Source organism: Hyperolius riggenbachi, chromosome 1 (assembly GCF_040937935.1).
Source record: "Hyperolius riggenbachi isolate aHypRig1 chromosome 1, aHypRig1.pri, whole genome shotgun sequence".
Classification (NCBI taxonomy): domain Eukaryota; kingdom Metazoa; phylum Chordata; class Amphibia; order Anura; family Hyperoliidae; genus Hyperolius; species Hyperolius riggenbachi.
Genome location: NC_090646.1, coordinates 666,356,205 through 666,373,170, shown reverse-complemented (window position 1 = coordinate 666,373,170; position 16,966 = coordinate 666,356,205). Strand labels below are relative to the sequence as shown.

At 47.1% G+C, this 16,966-nt stretch overlaps 2 protein-coding genes across 3 annotated transcripts in view; one reads left to right on the top strand and one right to left on the bottom strand.

Annotated features, from left to right (window-relative positions):
- Nucleotides 1-16,966, top strand: part of LOC137532399 (gamma-crystallin-3-like) — a 198,810-nt gene that overhangs the window by 161,041 nt on the left and 20,803 nt on the right. The gene's annotated exons all lie outside the window — the stretch shown is intronic.
- Nucleotides 853-3,522, bottom strand: LOC137562070 (gamma-crystallin-3-like). The gene is made up of 3 exons (XM_068273411.1): nt 3,514-3,522; nt 3,092-3,334; nt 853-1,128 (listed from the first exon to the last, which is right to left on the bottom strand). The coding sequence occupies exons 1-3, from the start codon at nt 3,520-3,522 to the stop codon at nt 853-855; spliced, it is 528 nt and encodes a 175-aa protein (XP_068129512.1).

Genomic DNA, 16,966 nt, shown 5'->3' with positions numbered 1-16,966 from the left:
TCTTGGATGTTCTAACTTCTTCATATACATATGTTCCCCAAGGGGCGTCATCCCATTTTTTTCAGCTCCAGCACTGTATTAACTCAAGTGGAATCCTTTAGCGTTTGCGAAGAAAAACTTTGTATATTGAACCATCACAGACAGCCTTTGCTGTTTTTTACCAATGCCTAAACTCAGAAGACTTCCCATGCGTCCTGGCTGGGTGCTCAGAGACACCAAGAATAGGAAAGACAATATTTGTGTCATGAAGAAAGATGGAAATTAAAATCCACCAAGTTTTCTAAAGCTTAAACCTTCCTCACTTCTTCCAATGCTAAAAAGTTTGAAAATCATTTTTGTTGTTTGTTCTGCTACGTTGTGTATATGCTTTGTGGACTGTTATTTAGGAAAGGGTTCTTTACAGTAAGAGTGATTAAGATGTGGAATGCATTGCCACAGGAAGTTGTTATGGCAAACTCTATACCTGCATTTAAAGGGGGCTTAGATGCTTTCCTTGCGTTGAAAGACATCCATGGCTACAATTGCTAGGTAATGCCTAATGATGTTGATCCAGGGATTTTATCTGATTGCCATCTGGAGTCGGGAAGGAATTTTTCCCTTTAGGGGCTAATTGGACCATGCCTTGTAAGGGTTTTTCGCCTTCCTCTGGATCAACAGGGATATGTGAGGGAGCAGGCTGGTGTTGTACTTTACACTGGTTGAACTCGATGGACGTAGGTCTTTTTTCAACCCAAGTAACTATGTAACTATGACTTCAAATAAGCAAAGTCTTCTGTACTTAAAACTGTATAACAGACACACAAACCACATAACTCCTGTGTTATTCTTTCTTAAATTTTATTTTAAGGCACTTCAGTAGTAATAATGGACACGTCTAAAGGAACCAACTCTAGGGCTTGAGGCTCCCCAGTCGGTGTATCTCCTGTACTCTCCGGGTCTCAGGTAATACTGGTGCCCCCTGTAGTTGGGCTCCTCGTAGAACATCCAGTAGCCACCTTGAACATCAGCAGAGTAGATCTCATGGAAGCCAAAACTGTCGAAGACATTAGAACAATCTGCACTGTACTCCATCATGTGGCCTTTGAAGTCTTCTCTCTCGTAGACCCGAACTCTAAAAGTGCCTTGGTACTGAGAAAAAAGTGGTTGAAAAATGTCAGAATACATTTTTAATGCCAGTTTCACATGGCTTAGTTTTATACTTATCTTCATAGTTACATATTTTTGTATGCTGTATTGTTTGATATGCATTAACCACTTCACCACTGAGGGGTTTTACCCCTTGACCACCAGAGCAATTTTCACCTTTCAGCACTCCTTCCATTCATTCGTCTATAACTTTATAACTACTTATCACAATGAAATTAACTATATCTTGTTTTTTTCGCCACCAATTAGGCTTTCTTTAGGTGGGACATTATGCCAAGAATGATTTTATTCTAAATGTGTTTTAATGGGAAAATAGGAAAAAATGTTGGAAAAATTTATTATTTTTCAGTTTTCGGCCTTTATAGTTTTCAAATAATGCATGCTACTGTAATTAAAACCCATGAAATGTATTTGCCCATTTGTCCCTGTTATAAAACCGTTTAAATTATGTCCCTATCACAATGTTTGGTGCCAATATTTTAATTGGAAATAAAAGTGCATTTTTTTCAGTTTTGCGTCCATCCCTAATTACAAGCCCATAGTTTATAAAGTAACAGTGTTATACCCTCTTGACATAAATATTTAAAAAGTTCAGTCCCTAAAGTAACTGTAATTTTTTTTTTTAATTACAAAAAAAAATAATAATTGGGGAGTGTGGAAGGTAAGGAGTTAATTTTTTGTGTAAAACTGATTTATTTGTATGTAAAAAAAATGCTTTAGGGTGTAGTTTTACTATTTGGCCACAAGATGGCAACAGTAACTTTTTGTTTAATGCAACCTGCAAGCGTCCTTCAGGACACTTGCAGGAAGTACTAGGAGGCTGAGAAAGTTTTTTTTTTCACAATGATCGCGCTGCTTATCGGAGAAAGCAGCGGATCATTGTGGGGCTTAGATCAACGAACGGGAATGGATTTTCCTGTTCATTGATCTCCGGGCGAGCGGCGGGCAGCGTGTTTACCCGCGGGAGTGCGCGCTAGAGCGAGCGTGAGCGCGGAAAGTATGGATTTCTCCATCCCTGGGGGTTAAAGGATGGAAAAAGGAACGGAGAAATTCGTACACATGGGGGTGAAGTGGTTAAATATCCATTTAGAAATCCATTTGTACTATACAATTTTTTTTTTATTAAATACAATTATAAATAATATATAGGGGAAATGAGCTTCTTAGAAGGACTACACTAGTAAGACTGGAAATATAGCTCAATATTTAAAAACTTTATAGTATGACTTTTTCAGAGTGGTTGTTGTGAAGTTCTCTGTCTTGAAAATGGGTCATAGAAGGCCAGAAGGGCTCCCCAAATCTGATGTTTCCGTTTGTTGGATAGAACATTTTCCTATACAGGAAAAATTTGAATATCGTGCAAAAGTCTATTTTTTAACAAAAATTAAAGTGAAACTAATATATGAAATAGAAACCATTGCAGGTATGGTGGATTCATTAGCTGATTAGAGTTTAACACTTTGAGTTTAGAATAAAGAACATTTTCACAAGATTCTGCTGGTCTGAGATTTAGATTTTGGGGTTTTCATAAACTTTAAGCCATAATCCTCAAAATTATAACAAATTAAGGCTTGAAATATCTTGCTTTAATTGTACTGAGTCTATTTCATGTATGTGTTTCACCTTTTAAGTTGAATCACTGAAATAAATGGACGTTTGCATGATATACTAATTTTTCGGGTTTCATCTGTATTATCAAACAACTTCTTTTAGTGCAGTCTCCTAATGTTCCCATGGTCTGTTTCGGTTACTGTTTCGGTAACTGAAAGTCTTATGAGCCAGCTTAATTTACTTTATTTTAACAATGTCTTTGCTGATTGGACTAAAATGAACTAAAACCGTTCGGGCGTTTTTTGTACACTCATTTCATAAATAGGTCCATGTAGTTGGGGGTCTGTTACGAACTGTTGTAGAACTGGCCATCACAAGCCTGTGTTTTTTTTACCTGGGGGCTCATCTGACAAGACCTGATGGAGTCATTGTAGCCCATCCATTGCTGGAAGTCTGGATATTCTCCTCTATGCAGATAGTACTGGTGGCCTCTGTAGTTGGGCTGCTCATACAGGATCCAGTCTCCATTTCCAACCTTGATGGAGTTGCAGCGTCTGAAGTAGGAGGACAGGTCCTGGCAGTCAGAGCTACACTCATAGGAGCGTCCCTGGAAGTTCCTGTCCTCGTAGAAGGTGATCTGTAAGCAGAAGATTTGACAAGTCATTTAGAATCTTTTCAGCCACTATGTCTGATGGACTACAGAGCTGTAGAACCTATAAGACATCAGCAGATCCTGTGTTGAGGGCACTCAAAAAATGTCGAGCCCAGGAAAAAGACACACAGCTAACAGGCAGCTAATTGTCTTGGAATGCTTACCTTCCCCATGTTATTGGATGTGTCGCTGACTGCGTTGTTCTACGTTAACTGTAGTAACTGGCAGGTGAAATATGGTCCTTATATAGTCCCTGCTCTACTCATATATTGTTCTTTTGCTTGGTATGCAGAATGAATGGCCTTTTTTGATACATTGTTGGGTTGAAGCTGCTCAGTGGCTTTTTTCATAACTCTTCTTTGTGCTCTTCTGCTTGGATCAGCACCTGTTTTTGGGATCCTGGACAAAAGCCGACATGTGTACCCACTCACATGAATACAATGGCGGTACAACATGTGTCTGTTTGGCGTATGCACTCTTGCTATATCATTCTGCTGTGACATAGCTGTCCATACGTTACTTCTATAATATGCAGTCAGGGAAGAATGCGGAAGGAACATGTTCATACATGAAAATAACCATGATTTTCTTGTACAGTTGGCAAAGTATAAGATCATGTCGGCCCATGGATACAGCAGAGACTTAAAGGTAAAATTAGTACAATTTACTAGTAAGACAATAGGATACAAATCCCACTAATATATATTGTTCCTTGCTATGTATTATACATGGGTGGAAAAACAACATGGCGCCACTAGAAGGATCAATAAAACGCCACAACATATACCTCAGAAATGTGACGGAGGTGCTAAAACCTTATCACAATGATGCTAACCCTATATTTGTCTGCCTACGTCCCCCGCCCGCCCAACTCAGGGTCATTGTTTCCAAGTTCATCTTCTTAACCTCCTTGCCGGTTATCCCGAGCTGAGCTCGGGGTTACCTGCGCAGGAGGATTGCTCAGGCCCCGCTGGGCTGATTTTCACAAATTTTTTTCTTTTTAGCTGCGTGCATAACTCGATCGCTGCCGCTTGCCGCCGATTCACTGCTATCCGTCGCGCCGCCCCCCCCAGACCCCTTGCGCAGCCTGGCCAATCAGTGCCAGGCAGCGCTGAGGGGTGGATCGTGACTCCCTCTGACGTCCTGACGTCCATGACGTCGGCGACGTCATCCCGCCCCGTCGCCATGGTGGAAGCCTTACAGGAAATCCCGTTCTGAGTGGGATTTCCTGCTTGCGTAGATTGCCGGAGGCGATCGGAGTGGGTGGAGGGATGCCGCTGATCATGTAGCTAGCGCTAGAATAGCTACATGATTTAAAAAAATAAAGAATAAAAAAAAGGGCTGCGCTGCCCCCTTGCCGCAATAATTGGAACGGCAAGGGGGTTAATGAACTGTAAGCAAATTGAGCATTTTTATATGCCTAGGTTTACTGTTTCTAATGGTTATTTTCTTGTAGTACAGGTGAAACTCGAAAAAAATTAGAATATTGTGCAAAAGTTAGTTTATTTCAGTAATTCAACTTAACCCCCTTGCGACCGCCTAATGCCGATTGCCGTCAAGTCCTGGGGCGTAAATTCAGCAGCAGCAGCCGGAGGAGGATGATTGTGTGGCAGCAGGCAGTCAATGAGGCAGGCAGCGAGACATAATAGGCTGTGGTACCTAGCGGTGGTCCCAGGCCGTAAATACACAGCATGAGGTTCTAGACAGCGGTCGTGAAGCCCACATCGTGTCCAATACACAACTGGGACAACACAGTTTTCAACCCGGACACCTCTAAAAATAATATCACAAAGTATTAAAAAGTATATATATTTTTTTTGTTTTTTTAAAGAAATGCAGCTATTTTTGAGCGTAATAAATAGCTGGTGGCGCATGGTGGAAGCGCCATTCTATGTGCTCCCTGGCAGTGGAAACACACAGACAGCAGGAGGTAAATTCAGCAGCAGCAGCAGGAGGAGGATGATTGTGTGGCAGCAGGCAGTCAATGAGGCAGGCAGTGAGACATAATAGGCTGTGGTACCTAGCGGTGGTACCAGGCCGTAAATACACAGCATGAGGTTCCAAACAGCGGTCGTGAAGCCCACATCGTGTCCAATACACAACTGGGACAACATAGTTTTCAACCCGGACACCTCTAAAAATAATATCACAAAGTATTAAAAAGTATATATATTTTTTTTGTTTTTTTAACCACTTCAGTGCCAGGGGGGGGGTTGCCTGATCGGTGCTGCGTGGGCTCTCCAGCCCGCAGCACCGATCAGCTGGCAGCCAGGGCGATCAGGCTTCCCCCCTTTTTTCCCCACTAGGGGGATGTCCTGCTGGGGGGGTCTGATCGCCGCCGGCTGCTGCGCTTGCGGGGGGGGCTCTTTAAAGCCCCCCTCCGCAGCGCTTCCTGGCCTCCTTCCCTCTCCCTCCCTCCCCCTTGCTCTGTGAGCGGCGCAGGACGGAATTCCGTCCTGCGCCGGATAGGATAGGCTTCAGCCTATCAGGTGCCGGCGGTCCCCGGCCAATCAGAGGCCGGGGATCGCCGATCTCTGCCACGGCGCTGCTGCGCAGCAGTGTGTTTACATTTACCCTGCGAGCCACGATCGGGGGCTCGCAGGGTGTTCATGGAGACACGCTCCATGAACTGACCATGGACGCCACTTCAGGATTCAGGGGCGTAGTTAAGCGTACGCCGAATCCTGAAGTGGTTAAAGAAATGCAGCTATTTTTGAGCGTAATAAATAGCTGGTGGCGCATGGTGGAAGCGCCATTGTATGTGCTCCCTGGCAGTGGAAACACACAGACAGCAGGAGGTAAATTCAGCAGCAGCAGCAGGAGGAGGATGATTGTGTGGCAGCAGGCAGTCAATGAGGAAGGCAGCGAGACATAATAGGCTGTGGTACCTAGCGGTGGCACCAGCCAATAAATACACAACAGGAGGTCCCAGACAGCGGTCGTGAAGCCCACATCGTGTCCAATACACAACTGGGACAACACCGTTTTCAACCCGGGCACCTCAGAAAAATTAAACCTTTTTTTTTTTATTGTTTTTTTTTTTTTTTTTTAAGGCAAATTTAACAGATAGCTATTGTTGGACGTAATAGCTGGTGGCAGAGTGGCAGCAGAAGGTAAATCTGTGTACCCTGGCAGTGGGAAACACAGACAGACAGCAGAAGGGCAGTACACAGCAGCCCACTGTAGGTGTAAAATGTGTGGCTACAGGCGACGTAATAGTCAAACTGAACCAGGCTGGCTTAGTAGTGAGCAGGAGCCAGGAGGTGGTAAAGGGTGGTAAGGCATATTAACAATGGTTCCGGCAGCCAGTTCATGTCCCCCTCTCGCCGACAACAGGGGCCAGGAACTCGCCTTCCACCCACGCCTGGTTCATCTTGAGAAACGTCAGTCTGTCCACAGACTTGTGAGACAGACGTGAGCGTTTCTCGGTGACCACGCCACCAGCTGCACTGAAGCAGCGCTCAGATAGCACGCTGGAAGGGGGACAGGACAGCACTTCCAGGGCGTACTGCGCCAGCTCGCTCCAGATCTCCAGGCGCTTGACCCAATACTCCATGGGATCAACAGGGGCATCGCTGTCAAGCCCGCTGTAGGACCCCATGTAGTCAGCCACCATGCGGGTCAGGCGCTGGCTGTGACCGGAGGAGGATGCTGCTGCATGCACCTCCTCTCTAGTCACTGCTGGAGCCTCTACAGTCCTGTAGAGCTCGTTGCTGAGAGACAGCAGGTCTGTGGGGCGCTTGCTGCTGGATGCAGGCACCTGCTGCTGCCTCTGTGCTGGCTGGACAGTGGGGGTGGAAGGCTGGGGGAAGGCTTCCTCCAAGCGCTCAACAAGGGCCTGCTGCAAGCTCCTTATTTGTTGCGCTGGGTCTCCTCCTGCAGGCGGCAGGAACTGGCTCAACTTCCCCTTGAGGCGTGGGTCCAACATCATGCTGATCCAGATGTCCTCCCTCTGCTTCATCTGGATCACCCTGGGGTCCCTGCGCAGGCACGTCAGCATGTGCGCTGCCATTGGGAAGAGGCGGGCCACGTGTGCTGGCACATCGACGGCAGTGCTGTCCTCATCCTCCTCCTCTGCCGCCTCATCCTCTCTCCACCCCCGCACCAACTCAGCTGCACTGTGCTGATCCCCCTCATCAGCAGCAAGGTCAGGGACCTCCACCAAGTCCTCCTCCTCCTCCCCCTCAGAGGTGGACTGTGCAACTGCATGCCGCTCCTGCTGGGCCAAGGCTGCCGCTCCCTGTTCCAGCAAAGCATCGAGGGCCCTGTTCAGCAGACAAACCAGGGGCACCCACTTGCACACTATAGCATGGTCCCTGCTCTCCATGTTGGTGGCCTGCAGAAAGGGAGCCAGCACTAAGCACACCTGCTGCATGTGCCCCCAGTCGTCATCGGGGACGATGGACGGGATGTTGCTGGTCTTGTCCCTTTTCTGAGCGGCGGACACATGTCAGTGGCCAGGGCAAGGTACTGGTTGACAGCGTGCTTCTGTTCAACCAGACGCTCCAACATCGCCAGGGTGGAGTTCCAGCGAGTTGGAACGTCAAGGATCAGCCGATGGCGTGGCAGCTCCAGCTCCTTTTGCACATCTTCCAGGCTCGCAGAGGCTGCAGGCGAGCGCCGGAAGTGACGCACAACATTCCTTGCCGTTTCCAGCAGTTCGCCCATCCCCTGGTAGGTGCGCAAGAACTTCTGCACCACCAGGTTCAGCACGTGGGCAAGACAGGGGATGTGGGTCAGGTTTCCCCTGTCGATTGCGGCAACCAGATTGCCCCCATTGTCGGCCACCACCTCTCCGACTCTGAGGCCTCTGGGGGTCAGCCAAATCCTCTCCTGCTCTTGGAGTTTGGCCAACACATGGGTTGCCGTCAGTTTGGTCTTCCCAAGGCTGACCAACTGCAGCAGCGCTTGGCAGTGGCGTGGCTTCACGCTGCTGCTGAGGCGGGGGGTTTGGCCAGGTGTGCCGGAGGATGGCAGAGGATCGGAGGAACCTGCTGCAGTTCCCCTGACCCTTCGGGGTGGCACCACCCACTGTGTTGCTGCTGCTGCTGTGCCCGCTGCTGCTCTACCATCCTCACCCCCTTCCACCAAGCTGACCCAGTGGACAGTGAAGGACAGGTAGCGGCCTGTCCCGAAGCGGCTGCTCCAGGAGTCCATGGTGACGTGGACCCTTTCACCAACCGCGTGCTCCAGCCCTCGCTCCACATTGGCCATCACAAAGCGGTGCAGTGCAGGCATGACCTTGCGGGCGATGAAGTGTCTGCTGGGGAGCTGCCAGTCTGGGGCTGCACAAGCAAGCAGCGCACGCATGTCGCTCCCCTCCTGCACGAGCGTGTACGGCAGGAGTTGGGAGCACATGGCCCGTGCCAGCAAGCCGTTCAGCTGCCGCACGCGACGGCTGCTGGGAGGCAGAGCCCTAACCACTCCCTGGAAGGACTCCCTCAAAAGGCTCTGGCGTCGCCTTTTGCTAGCACGGGAATCAGCGGAGACAGCAGAGGAGGCCACTGAGGACTGGCTGCCAGAACAGGCCTCAGTGTCGGCGGCAGGAGTTGCAGAGGGGGGAGGAGCAGTGCGTTTCCGCACTCCTGCTGGTGGTGCTGGAGGAGCAGGAGGGCGGGTGGCTGCTGTTGCTGCTGCTGCTGCTGAAGGCTGTGCAGTGATGGGTGTGGTGCCACTGCCAGCACCAGATGCCTTCAGCCTCTGGAACTCCTCATGCTGGTGGTAATGTTTAGCAGCAAGATGGTTGATGAGAGAGCTGGTGCTGAACTTTAAGGGGTCTGCACCTCTGCTCAACTTCCGCTGACAGTGGTTGCAAGTGGTGTACTTGCTGTAAACTGTGGGCATGGTGAAAAGTTGCCAGATTGGTGACAAGAAAAAACCCCTACGGCTTGGAGCCGCTGCTGCCTGTCTCCCTGTGGTGGTTGGGGGGGCTTGGGTGCGGCTGGTGGTGGTACTGGCAGATGCTGCTGCTGCTGCTGCTGAGCCTGAGACACCAATACAATACAATACAATAACATTTCTATAGCGCTTTTCTCCCATAGGACTCAAAGCGCTTAGGCTCTCTCAGATTCAGTAATTAGTAGGATGAAGTATTCACACAACAAAAGTTATATTCCTGCAAATGCCAAACTGAACAGGTGGGTTTTCAGTCTGGATTTAAACACGTCCAGGGATGGAGCTGTCCTGATCTGTTGAGGTAAGGAGTTCCAAAACGTAGGGGCAGCATGGCAGAAGGCTCTGGGACCAAAAGTTTCCAAGTGGACTCTGGGTATGACTAGATTATTAGAACCTGTTGATCTGAGAATGCGGGGATTGCTACGCAGCTGCAACATATCTTTCATGTATCCAGGGCCTAGATTATTCAGGGATTTAAATGTCAGTAGGCCGATCTTGAATAGGACCCTCCATTCTATAGGTAGCCAGTGAAGGGAGTGCAGGACTGGCGTTATGTGGCAGTGACGGGGTTGGTTGGTTAGCAGTCTGGCAGCAGTATTCTGTATCAGCTGTAGGCGGTACAAGACCTTTTTTGGAAGGCCAGTGTAGAGAGAATTGCAGTAGTCCAGTCGGGATGTGATGAAGGCGTGGACTAAGGTTGGCAGATCTTCTGGGGGTATGAGGTGCTTGATTTTGCAATGTTCTTCAGGTGAAAATAGGATGATTTCACCACAGCAGAGATTTGAGTTCTGAAGTTTAAATCCCCATCAGTTAGGACTCCCAGGCTACGCACATGATCAGAGCTGCGTAGATCCGTGCCTCCTATTCCCAGTGGTGAAGACTGCAAGTTAAATTGTTTTGTTATCATGCTCTGCCCTCCAATCAGAAGGACTTCAGTTTTGTCTGCATTTAGTTTCAGCCAGTTGTCATTCATCCATTTCTGTAGTTCATGTAAGCAGGCGTTTATAGTTAGAGTTGGGTCTGTCACACCAGGCTTGAAGGAAAGATATAGTTGGGTGTCGTCTGCATAGCAGTGGTATGTCAGGCCATGTTTTTGGATTAGTTTTCCCAGCGGTAACATGTAAATCGTGAAAAGCAGGGGAGAGAGGATTGAGCCCTGGGGCACCCCATACTTAAGTGATACAGGGGTGGACAGGAAGGGCCCCATAGACACGTTGTGGGTTCTGCCACTCAAGAAGGATTGGAACCACTGAAGAACAATGCCATCAATGCCGCCGTATTCCTGTAGCCTGTTTATCAAGATGTCATGGTCAACTGTATCAAAGGCTGCAGAAAGGTCTAGCAGTATGAGGATCGAGCACTCTCCTCTGTCTCTTGCCATGAGCAGGTGGTTGCATGTTTGGATGAGGGCAGTTTCAGTGCTGTGGTGTTTCCTGAAGCCAGACTGAAATGGGTCATAACTGTTGTTTTGTAGGATTTTGGCTTCTAGCTGGAGGTAAACAGCTTTTTCAATTAGCTTGCCCAGAAAGGGGAGATTAGAGACAGGTTTGTAGCTGGTCATTGCATCTGGGTCCAGGGAGGGTTTTTTGAGGAGAGGCCTGATGATTGCTTCCTTCAGTAAAGCAGGCAATATTCCTGATTGTAAGGAACAGTTAACAATTTTGACGAATACCGGTACGAACAGGTCGGGGCAGTTCAACATGAACTGTGTTGGGCCAGGATCCAGGTCACAGGTAGTTAGGCGGACGTGAAGGAGGATGCTTGATGTGACTTCTTCATCAATTTCTTTGAAGTTTGACCAAGGTGTTACATTGTCTCTGCTAATGGTCTTCGGTGCTGCCAATGCTTGCAATGATGCGCCTCCTTGAAAGGCCCACAAGCGCATCCTCCTCCTCCTCCTCAGAGCTGCTGATGATGTCATCCCTAGGTGCTGGTGGTGGCACCCAGTCTTTGTCTGTCACCCTGTCATCATCATCATCATCCTCCCCCTCCTGAAACATGTCCTGCTGGGATGATGACCCCCCAAACTCCTCTCCTGATGCATGGATGGGCTGCTTGACTGTCGTCACAGTCTTGCTGTCCAATTCCTCCTCCCCCAAAGTGCCCATCAGCATCTCCTCCTCAAAATCGCCAACAACAGCAGACAATTGACTCATGATGCCTGGGGTCAAAAGACTGCTGAATGACAGGTCGCCAACTGACGGTGAACTTGCCTCCTCCCCAGGCCCTGCTGGGCGGCTGCTGCGAACAGGGGTGGTGGTAGTGGTGAAGGTGGAGGCCTCGGATGCAGAGCTGATGGCGGGCTGCTCATCCTCCGTCATCAGTTGCACCACAGTGGCTGCATCCTTTTCCTCAATGGGACGTTTCCGACCCGGCTGGAGGAAAATAGGAGCAGGTACTACACGCTGCTGCTGCTGTGTCTCTGCAGCGTGAGTTGCAGATGCTCCTGCTGGGCGCCCAAGGCGTCCACGGCCAGTGGCTATAGGCGGAATGTTAGCCACTGACGCAGCTGCTGCTGCTGCGGAACTGTGCATGGTGGCGCGGCTTGCCACAATGCTGCTCCCTCTCCTCCTGATTCCCTTGCTGCCCTTCCCCTTGCCCAAACCGCGCTGGCTGCCACTTCCAGACATCTTAGATGTTTTGGGCGTAAACAAAAAAGTTTTTTAAAAGGGCGGGTGAAAAAGTGGGGTACTTTAATGGAGTGGGTTGGTGGGTGATTAGATCGCTAAGTGATTACTAGTACAGTACAAATACAAAATACAATAATCAGTAATCAGTACGGTAAGTGTGAACAGTGAACAGTGAGTGTGTCCCCTAGTACACTAACTAGAAAATACAATAATCAGTAGTAATCAGATTCAGTAGAAGGAAATAGAGTGTGTGTACACTACAGACAGTGCACGCACACACACACGCAGGAGCTAGCCTATGAACAGTGACTGAGTGTCCCTAGTACAGTAAGTACAACTAGAAAATACAATAATCAGATTCAGTAGTAATCAGATGATTCAGTAGAAGGGAATACTGTGTACTGTGTACACTACAGACAGTGCACGCACACACACACGCAGGAGCTATGAACAGTAACAGTGAGTGTCCCTAGTACAGTAGTAACTACAAAATACAATAATCACTCAGTAGTAAAGGACAAGACAGGGTAGAATACACAGCAGAAACACTGGTATAGATGAGAAATAAACTAACAGAGGACAGGAGGACAGCTGCCCTGAGGCCTAAAGCTGTGTAAGCTTGCCTGCAGCAGCAGCTGTCTCTATGTAACACACAAGCTACTAACTAAAATACAATCTCTATCTAGCTAACAACAATATAGGTGTATATAGCAGGTGTATGTGAGCAAAAACGCTAGGTGATTGACCACAATGGAGCACTTGCTAAGCCAAAGCACAAAGGAGCAGATCTCTCTCTGTACAAGTCAAGCAAGGACGGAAAAACCGAACATGGCGGCCGCTATTTATAGGGTAGGGGCTGGCCAGGGTCCCCCTCTGTGATTGGCTGCCGTCAGAGGGCCTGGGAGCCCTCTGATTGGCTCTAAGGACATCAATCTGGGCTATGACGCTATTCGAGCTCGGTATTCGAGCTCGAATAGCGCTGTTTGCTCGAATAGCGCGAATAGTGAGTGGGCTATTCGAGTTCACTCGAATAGTCCATTCGAATAGCTGCAGCTATTCGAGCTCGAATACCGAGCTCGAATAGCTGAAAAAGAGCTCGAATATTCGAGCTGCTCAAATATTCGAGCTCTGCTGAGCATCCCTGCCAAGCAGTAAATAAATACAAAATCGGAACTTATCTGGGGCTTTCTCCAGCCCACCGTAGGTCGGGAGGTCCCTCGGCGTCCCTCTGGCTCTTCTCCCAGGGCCTGGCCAGAAATGGCTCCCGGCGACACTGGGACCGAGTGTCGGGCTCCCTCTTCCAGAAAGATGACGTCAGTCGTCACCACGCCGGCCGCCTCGCGTCATTACGGCGGCCGGCGTGACAGTACTGCGCATGCGCGATTAAACCGCACATGCGCTGTCAGTACTGTATGGGGGCTTTTTCTTTTTACTGTTTTTGTCACACTTGTCTGTTTACAAAGTTTGTAATAAAAGTTATGTTTTACAATTACTAACGTATTAATTTACGAGAATGTAAACCCTTATTCATTTGGTTTCTAATTACTATGCCGATCAGGATTGTGTCTCTACCTGCCACAATGTTAGGGTCCAATTTTTCGGTTGATTGAAAGTTTAGAGGAAGTTGATCTTACTTGTATTGCTGAGATTATATGGCAAAAAAGTTGGTTGGATTGAAAAACATTTCACTCATTCATCAACTTTTGATCTTTTTTGATTTTTAATATTAATACCTTTTTTCATCAGGAGAGCTTCCACTACATATAGAGGTAGATGGCTGCGCATCCCTGACCTAATACTACAATTGAATGGTTAATCGCTGTGGCGTACACCGCCCCTCCTGGACTAAAATTGCACGCCCCGCATCCAAACAATGCAATACTGGTTTATGGAGAAAGTTTAGCTTTCATTATAGTTTGCATGCAAAATACAATCTACTACGCACCAACGTTGAGGTAATTCTCCGAAGCAGATGTCCTACACTATCTAACCTAAGTTAAAAGCATATGTCCTTACCCTGGCAGCAGCTAAGCAAAAATGTTACTTACATTCAATATGGACAGCAGAGAATAAAGCCAGCGCTCACTACATGGGCTGCATTTGAATGACTTATCACCTCATGCGCACCACTTATATAGCTCAAATACACACTCAACAATCAGATGCAAAACGTGCATAATTACATACTTACCATGCAAACAGGAAAGCACTATGGGAGCTGCTAACCTGGTAGTTCCAAAATTATGGAAACAAATACAGTTAGAAGGCTGCGCATCCCGGACCTAATACTACAGAATGGTTAATCGCTGTGGCGTACACCGCCCCTCCTGGACTAAAATTGCACGCCCCGCATCCAAACAATGCAATACTGGTTTATGGAGAAAGTTTAGGCTGCTGGCTTTATTCTCTGCTGTTCATATTGAATGTAAGTTACACATTTTTGCTTAGCTGCTGCCAGGGTAAGGACATATGCTTTTAACTTAGGTTAGATAGTGTAGGACATCTGCTTCGGAGAATTACCTCAACATTGGTGCAGATGTCTAGTAGATTGTATTTTGCATGCAAACTATAATGGAAGCTAAACTTTCTCCATAAACCAGTATTGCATTGTTTGGATGCGGGGCATGCAATTTTAGTCCAGGAGGGGCGGTGTGCGCCACAGCGATTAACCATTCAATTGTAGTATTAGGTCAGGATGCGCAGCCTTCTACCTGTATTTGTTTTCATAATTTTGCAACTATCAGGCTAGCAGCTCCCATTGTGCTTTCCTGTTTGCATGGTAAGTATGTAATTATGCATGTTTTGCATCTGTTTGATTGCTGAGTGTGTATTTGAGCTATATATTTGGTGCACATGAGGTGATAAGTCATTCAAATGCAGCCCATGTGGTGAGCGCTGGCTTTATTCTCAGCTTCCACTACATGCCTGCCGGGGGTAAAGAAGCACCCAGGGGTTTATAAAACGAAGTTAAAAACAACAGTAAAAACGATAAATGAGGTGGCTTACCTCAATAAGGACATTCTCACAGGAAAAAAGAGACTTTTATTTTTGCACAGGCAACACGTTTCACAGGTCTAAGCCCGCATCCTCAGGCCAATATGAGTGCCAGAGTATGTAGAGCCAGTATGCATGGAGCACTGTCCCCAGTGCAGCGCTGCTGTAGATTACAGCACTGTACATGCTAATTAGATGGTGGTTTCACTGTCTAACAGTCTCAGAGCGGCGATTGCTGCTGGGAGACTAAAGGCGGAGCTCCACTCTGCCTACCAAGTGGGGATGATCCTCACTATTCTCTACTTTGGCGGTTTGCTGATTGGCGGTAAGCGGTCCTGGGGCTGCCACCCTCCCGACGCCTATCAGCGTTAAGCAGTCGGGAAGGGATTAATATGTATGTCAAGAGGGTATATTACTGTTAATTTTGAAAATATGGGCTTATAAACCAAAAAAAAATGCATTTTTATTTCCAAATAAAATATTGGCGTCATACATTGTACTAGGGAAATATTTTAAATGTTGCAATACCTGGGACAATCGAGCAAATAAAATGTATAGGTTTTAATTATCGTAGCATGTATTATTTTAACCACTTCACAACTGAGGGGGTTTACCCCCTGACCACCAGAGCAATTTTCACCTTTCAGCGCTCCTTCCATTCATTCGTCTATAACTTTATCATTACTTATCACAATTAAACTATCTATATCTTGTTTTTTCCACCACCGATTAGGCTTTCTTTAGGTGGGACATTATGCCAAGAATTATTTTAATGTGTTTTAATGGGAAAATAGGAAAAATGTGGGAAACAAATTAATTATTTTTCAGTTTTCGGCCATTATAGTTTTTAAATAATGCATGCTACTGTAATTAAAACCCATGAAATGTATTTGCCCTTTTGTCCCGGTTATAAAACCGTTTAAATTATGTCCCTATCACAATGTTTGGCGCCAATATTTTATTTGGAAATAAAGGTGCATTTTTTTCAGTTTTGCGTCCATCCCTAATTACAAGCCCATAGTTTATAAAGTAACAGTACCCTCCTGACATAAATATTTAAAAAGTTCAGTCCCTAAGGTAACTATTTATGTATTTTTTTTTATTGTACATTTTTTTATTTTTTTTTAATTACAAAAAAAAAAAAAATGGGAGTGTGGGAGGTAATGAGTTAATTTTTTGTGTAAAAGTAATTTATTTGTATGTGAAAAATGTGTAGGGTGTAGTTTTACTATTTGGCCACAAGATGGCCACAGTAACTTTTTGTTTTAATGCGACCTCCAAGCGTCCTTCCGGAAGCTTGGAGGAAGTACTTGGAGGCTGGGTAAGTGTGTATCGTTTCATAATGATCGCGCTGCTCATCGGAGAGCAGCGGATCATTGCGGGGCTTAGATCAACGAACGGGAATGTATTTTCCCGTTCATTGATCTCCGGGCGAGCGGGCGGCGGCGTGTTTACTAGCGGCGGGCGGCGTGTTTACGAGCGGGAGCGCGGGCAGCGGCGGGAGCTCAGAAAGTACGGATTTCTCCGTCCCTGGGGGTTAAAGGATGGAAAAAGGGACGGAGAAATCCGTACGGGCGGGGGTAAAGTGGTTAAAACTATAATGACCAAAAATTGAGAAATAATGAATTCGTATTCTTATTTTTCCTGTTAAAATGGGGACAAAAAACAAGATGTAGATCGTTTTGTTGTGATAAGTAGTGTGTAATGAAACGCGGAAAAGCCGCGGCCTCTCAAGGTGAGGCGGCTGTTTCCGCGTCCAGCAGGAACGCGGAAAAAACGCTGCATGCCGCTCAGGCAGAGCGGCGGAATCCGCACTGGAAACGGCGGAATCCGCATTGGGAACGCCAGACCAAAAAAATGCAAATAGACGCACACACTGACCGTCTGGGCGCACTTGCCACTTCGGTGGAAAACATCAACCAAGTGCTGGGTAGCCACAAGACTATGATTGATGTCCTATCAGGCTCTGTGCGAACCCTCCAGACGTCAGTTGATTCAGTGCGATCCCCTCCTAGTGATGACATACGTATGCCCGTACCAGACAAATTTTCCGGCCACAAGTCTGACTTCCGGAATTTTAAGAGTAGAGTGTTATCAT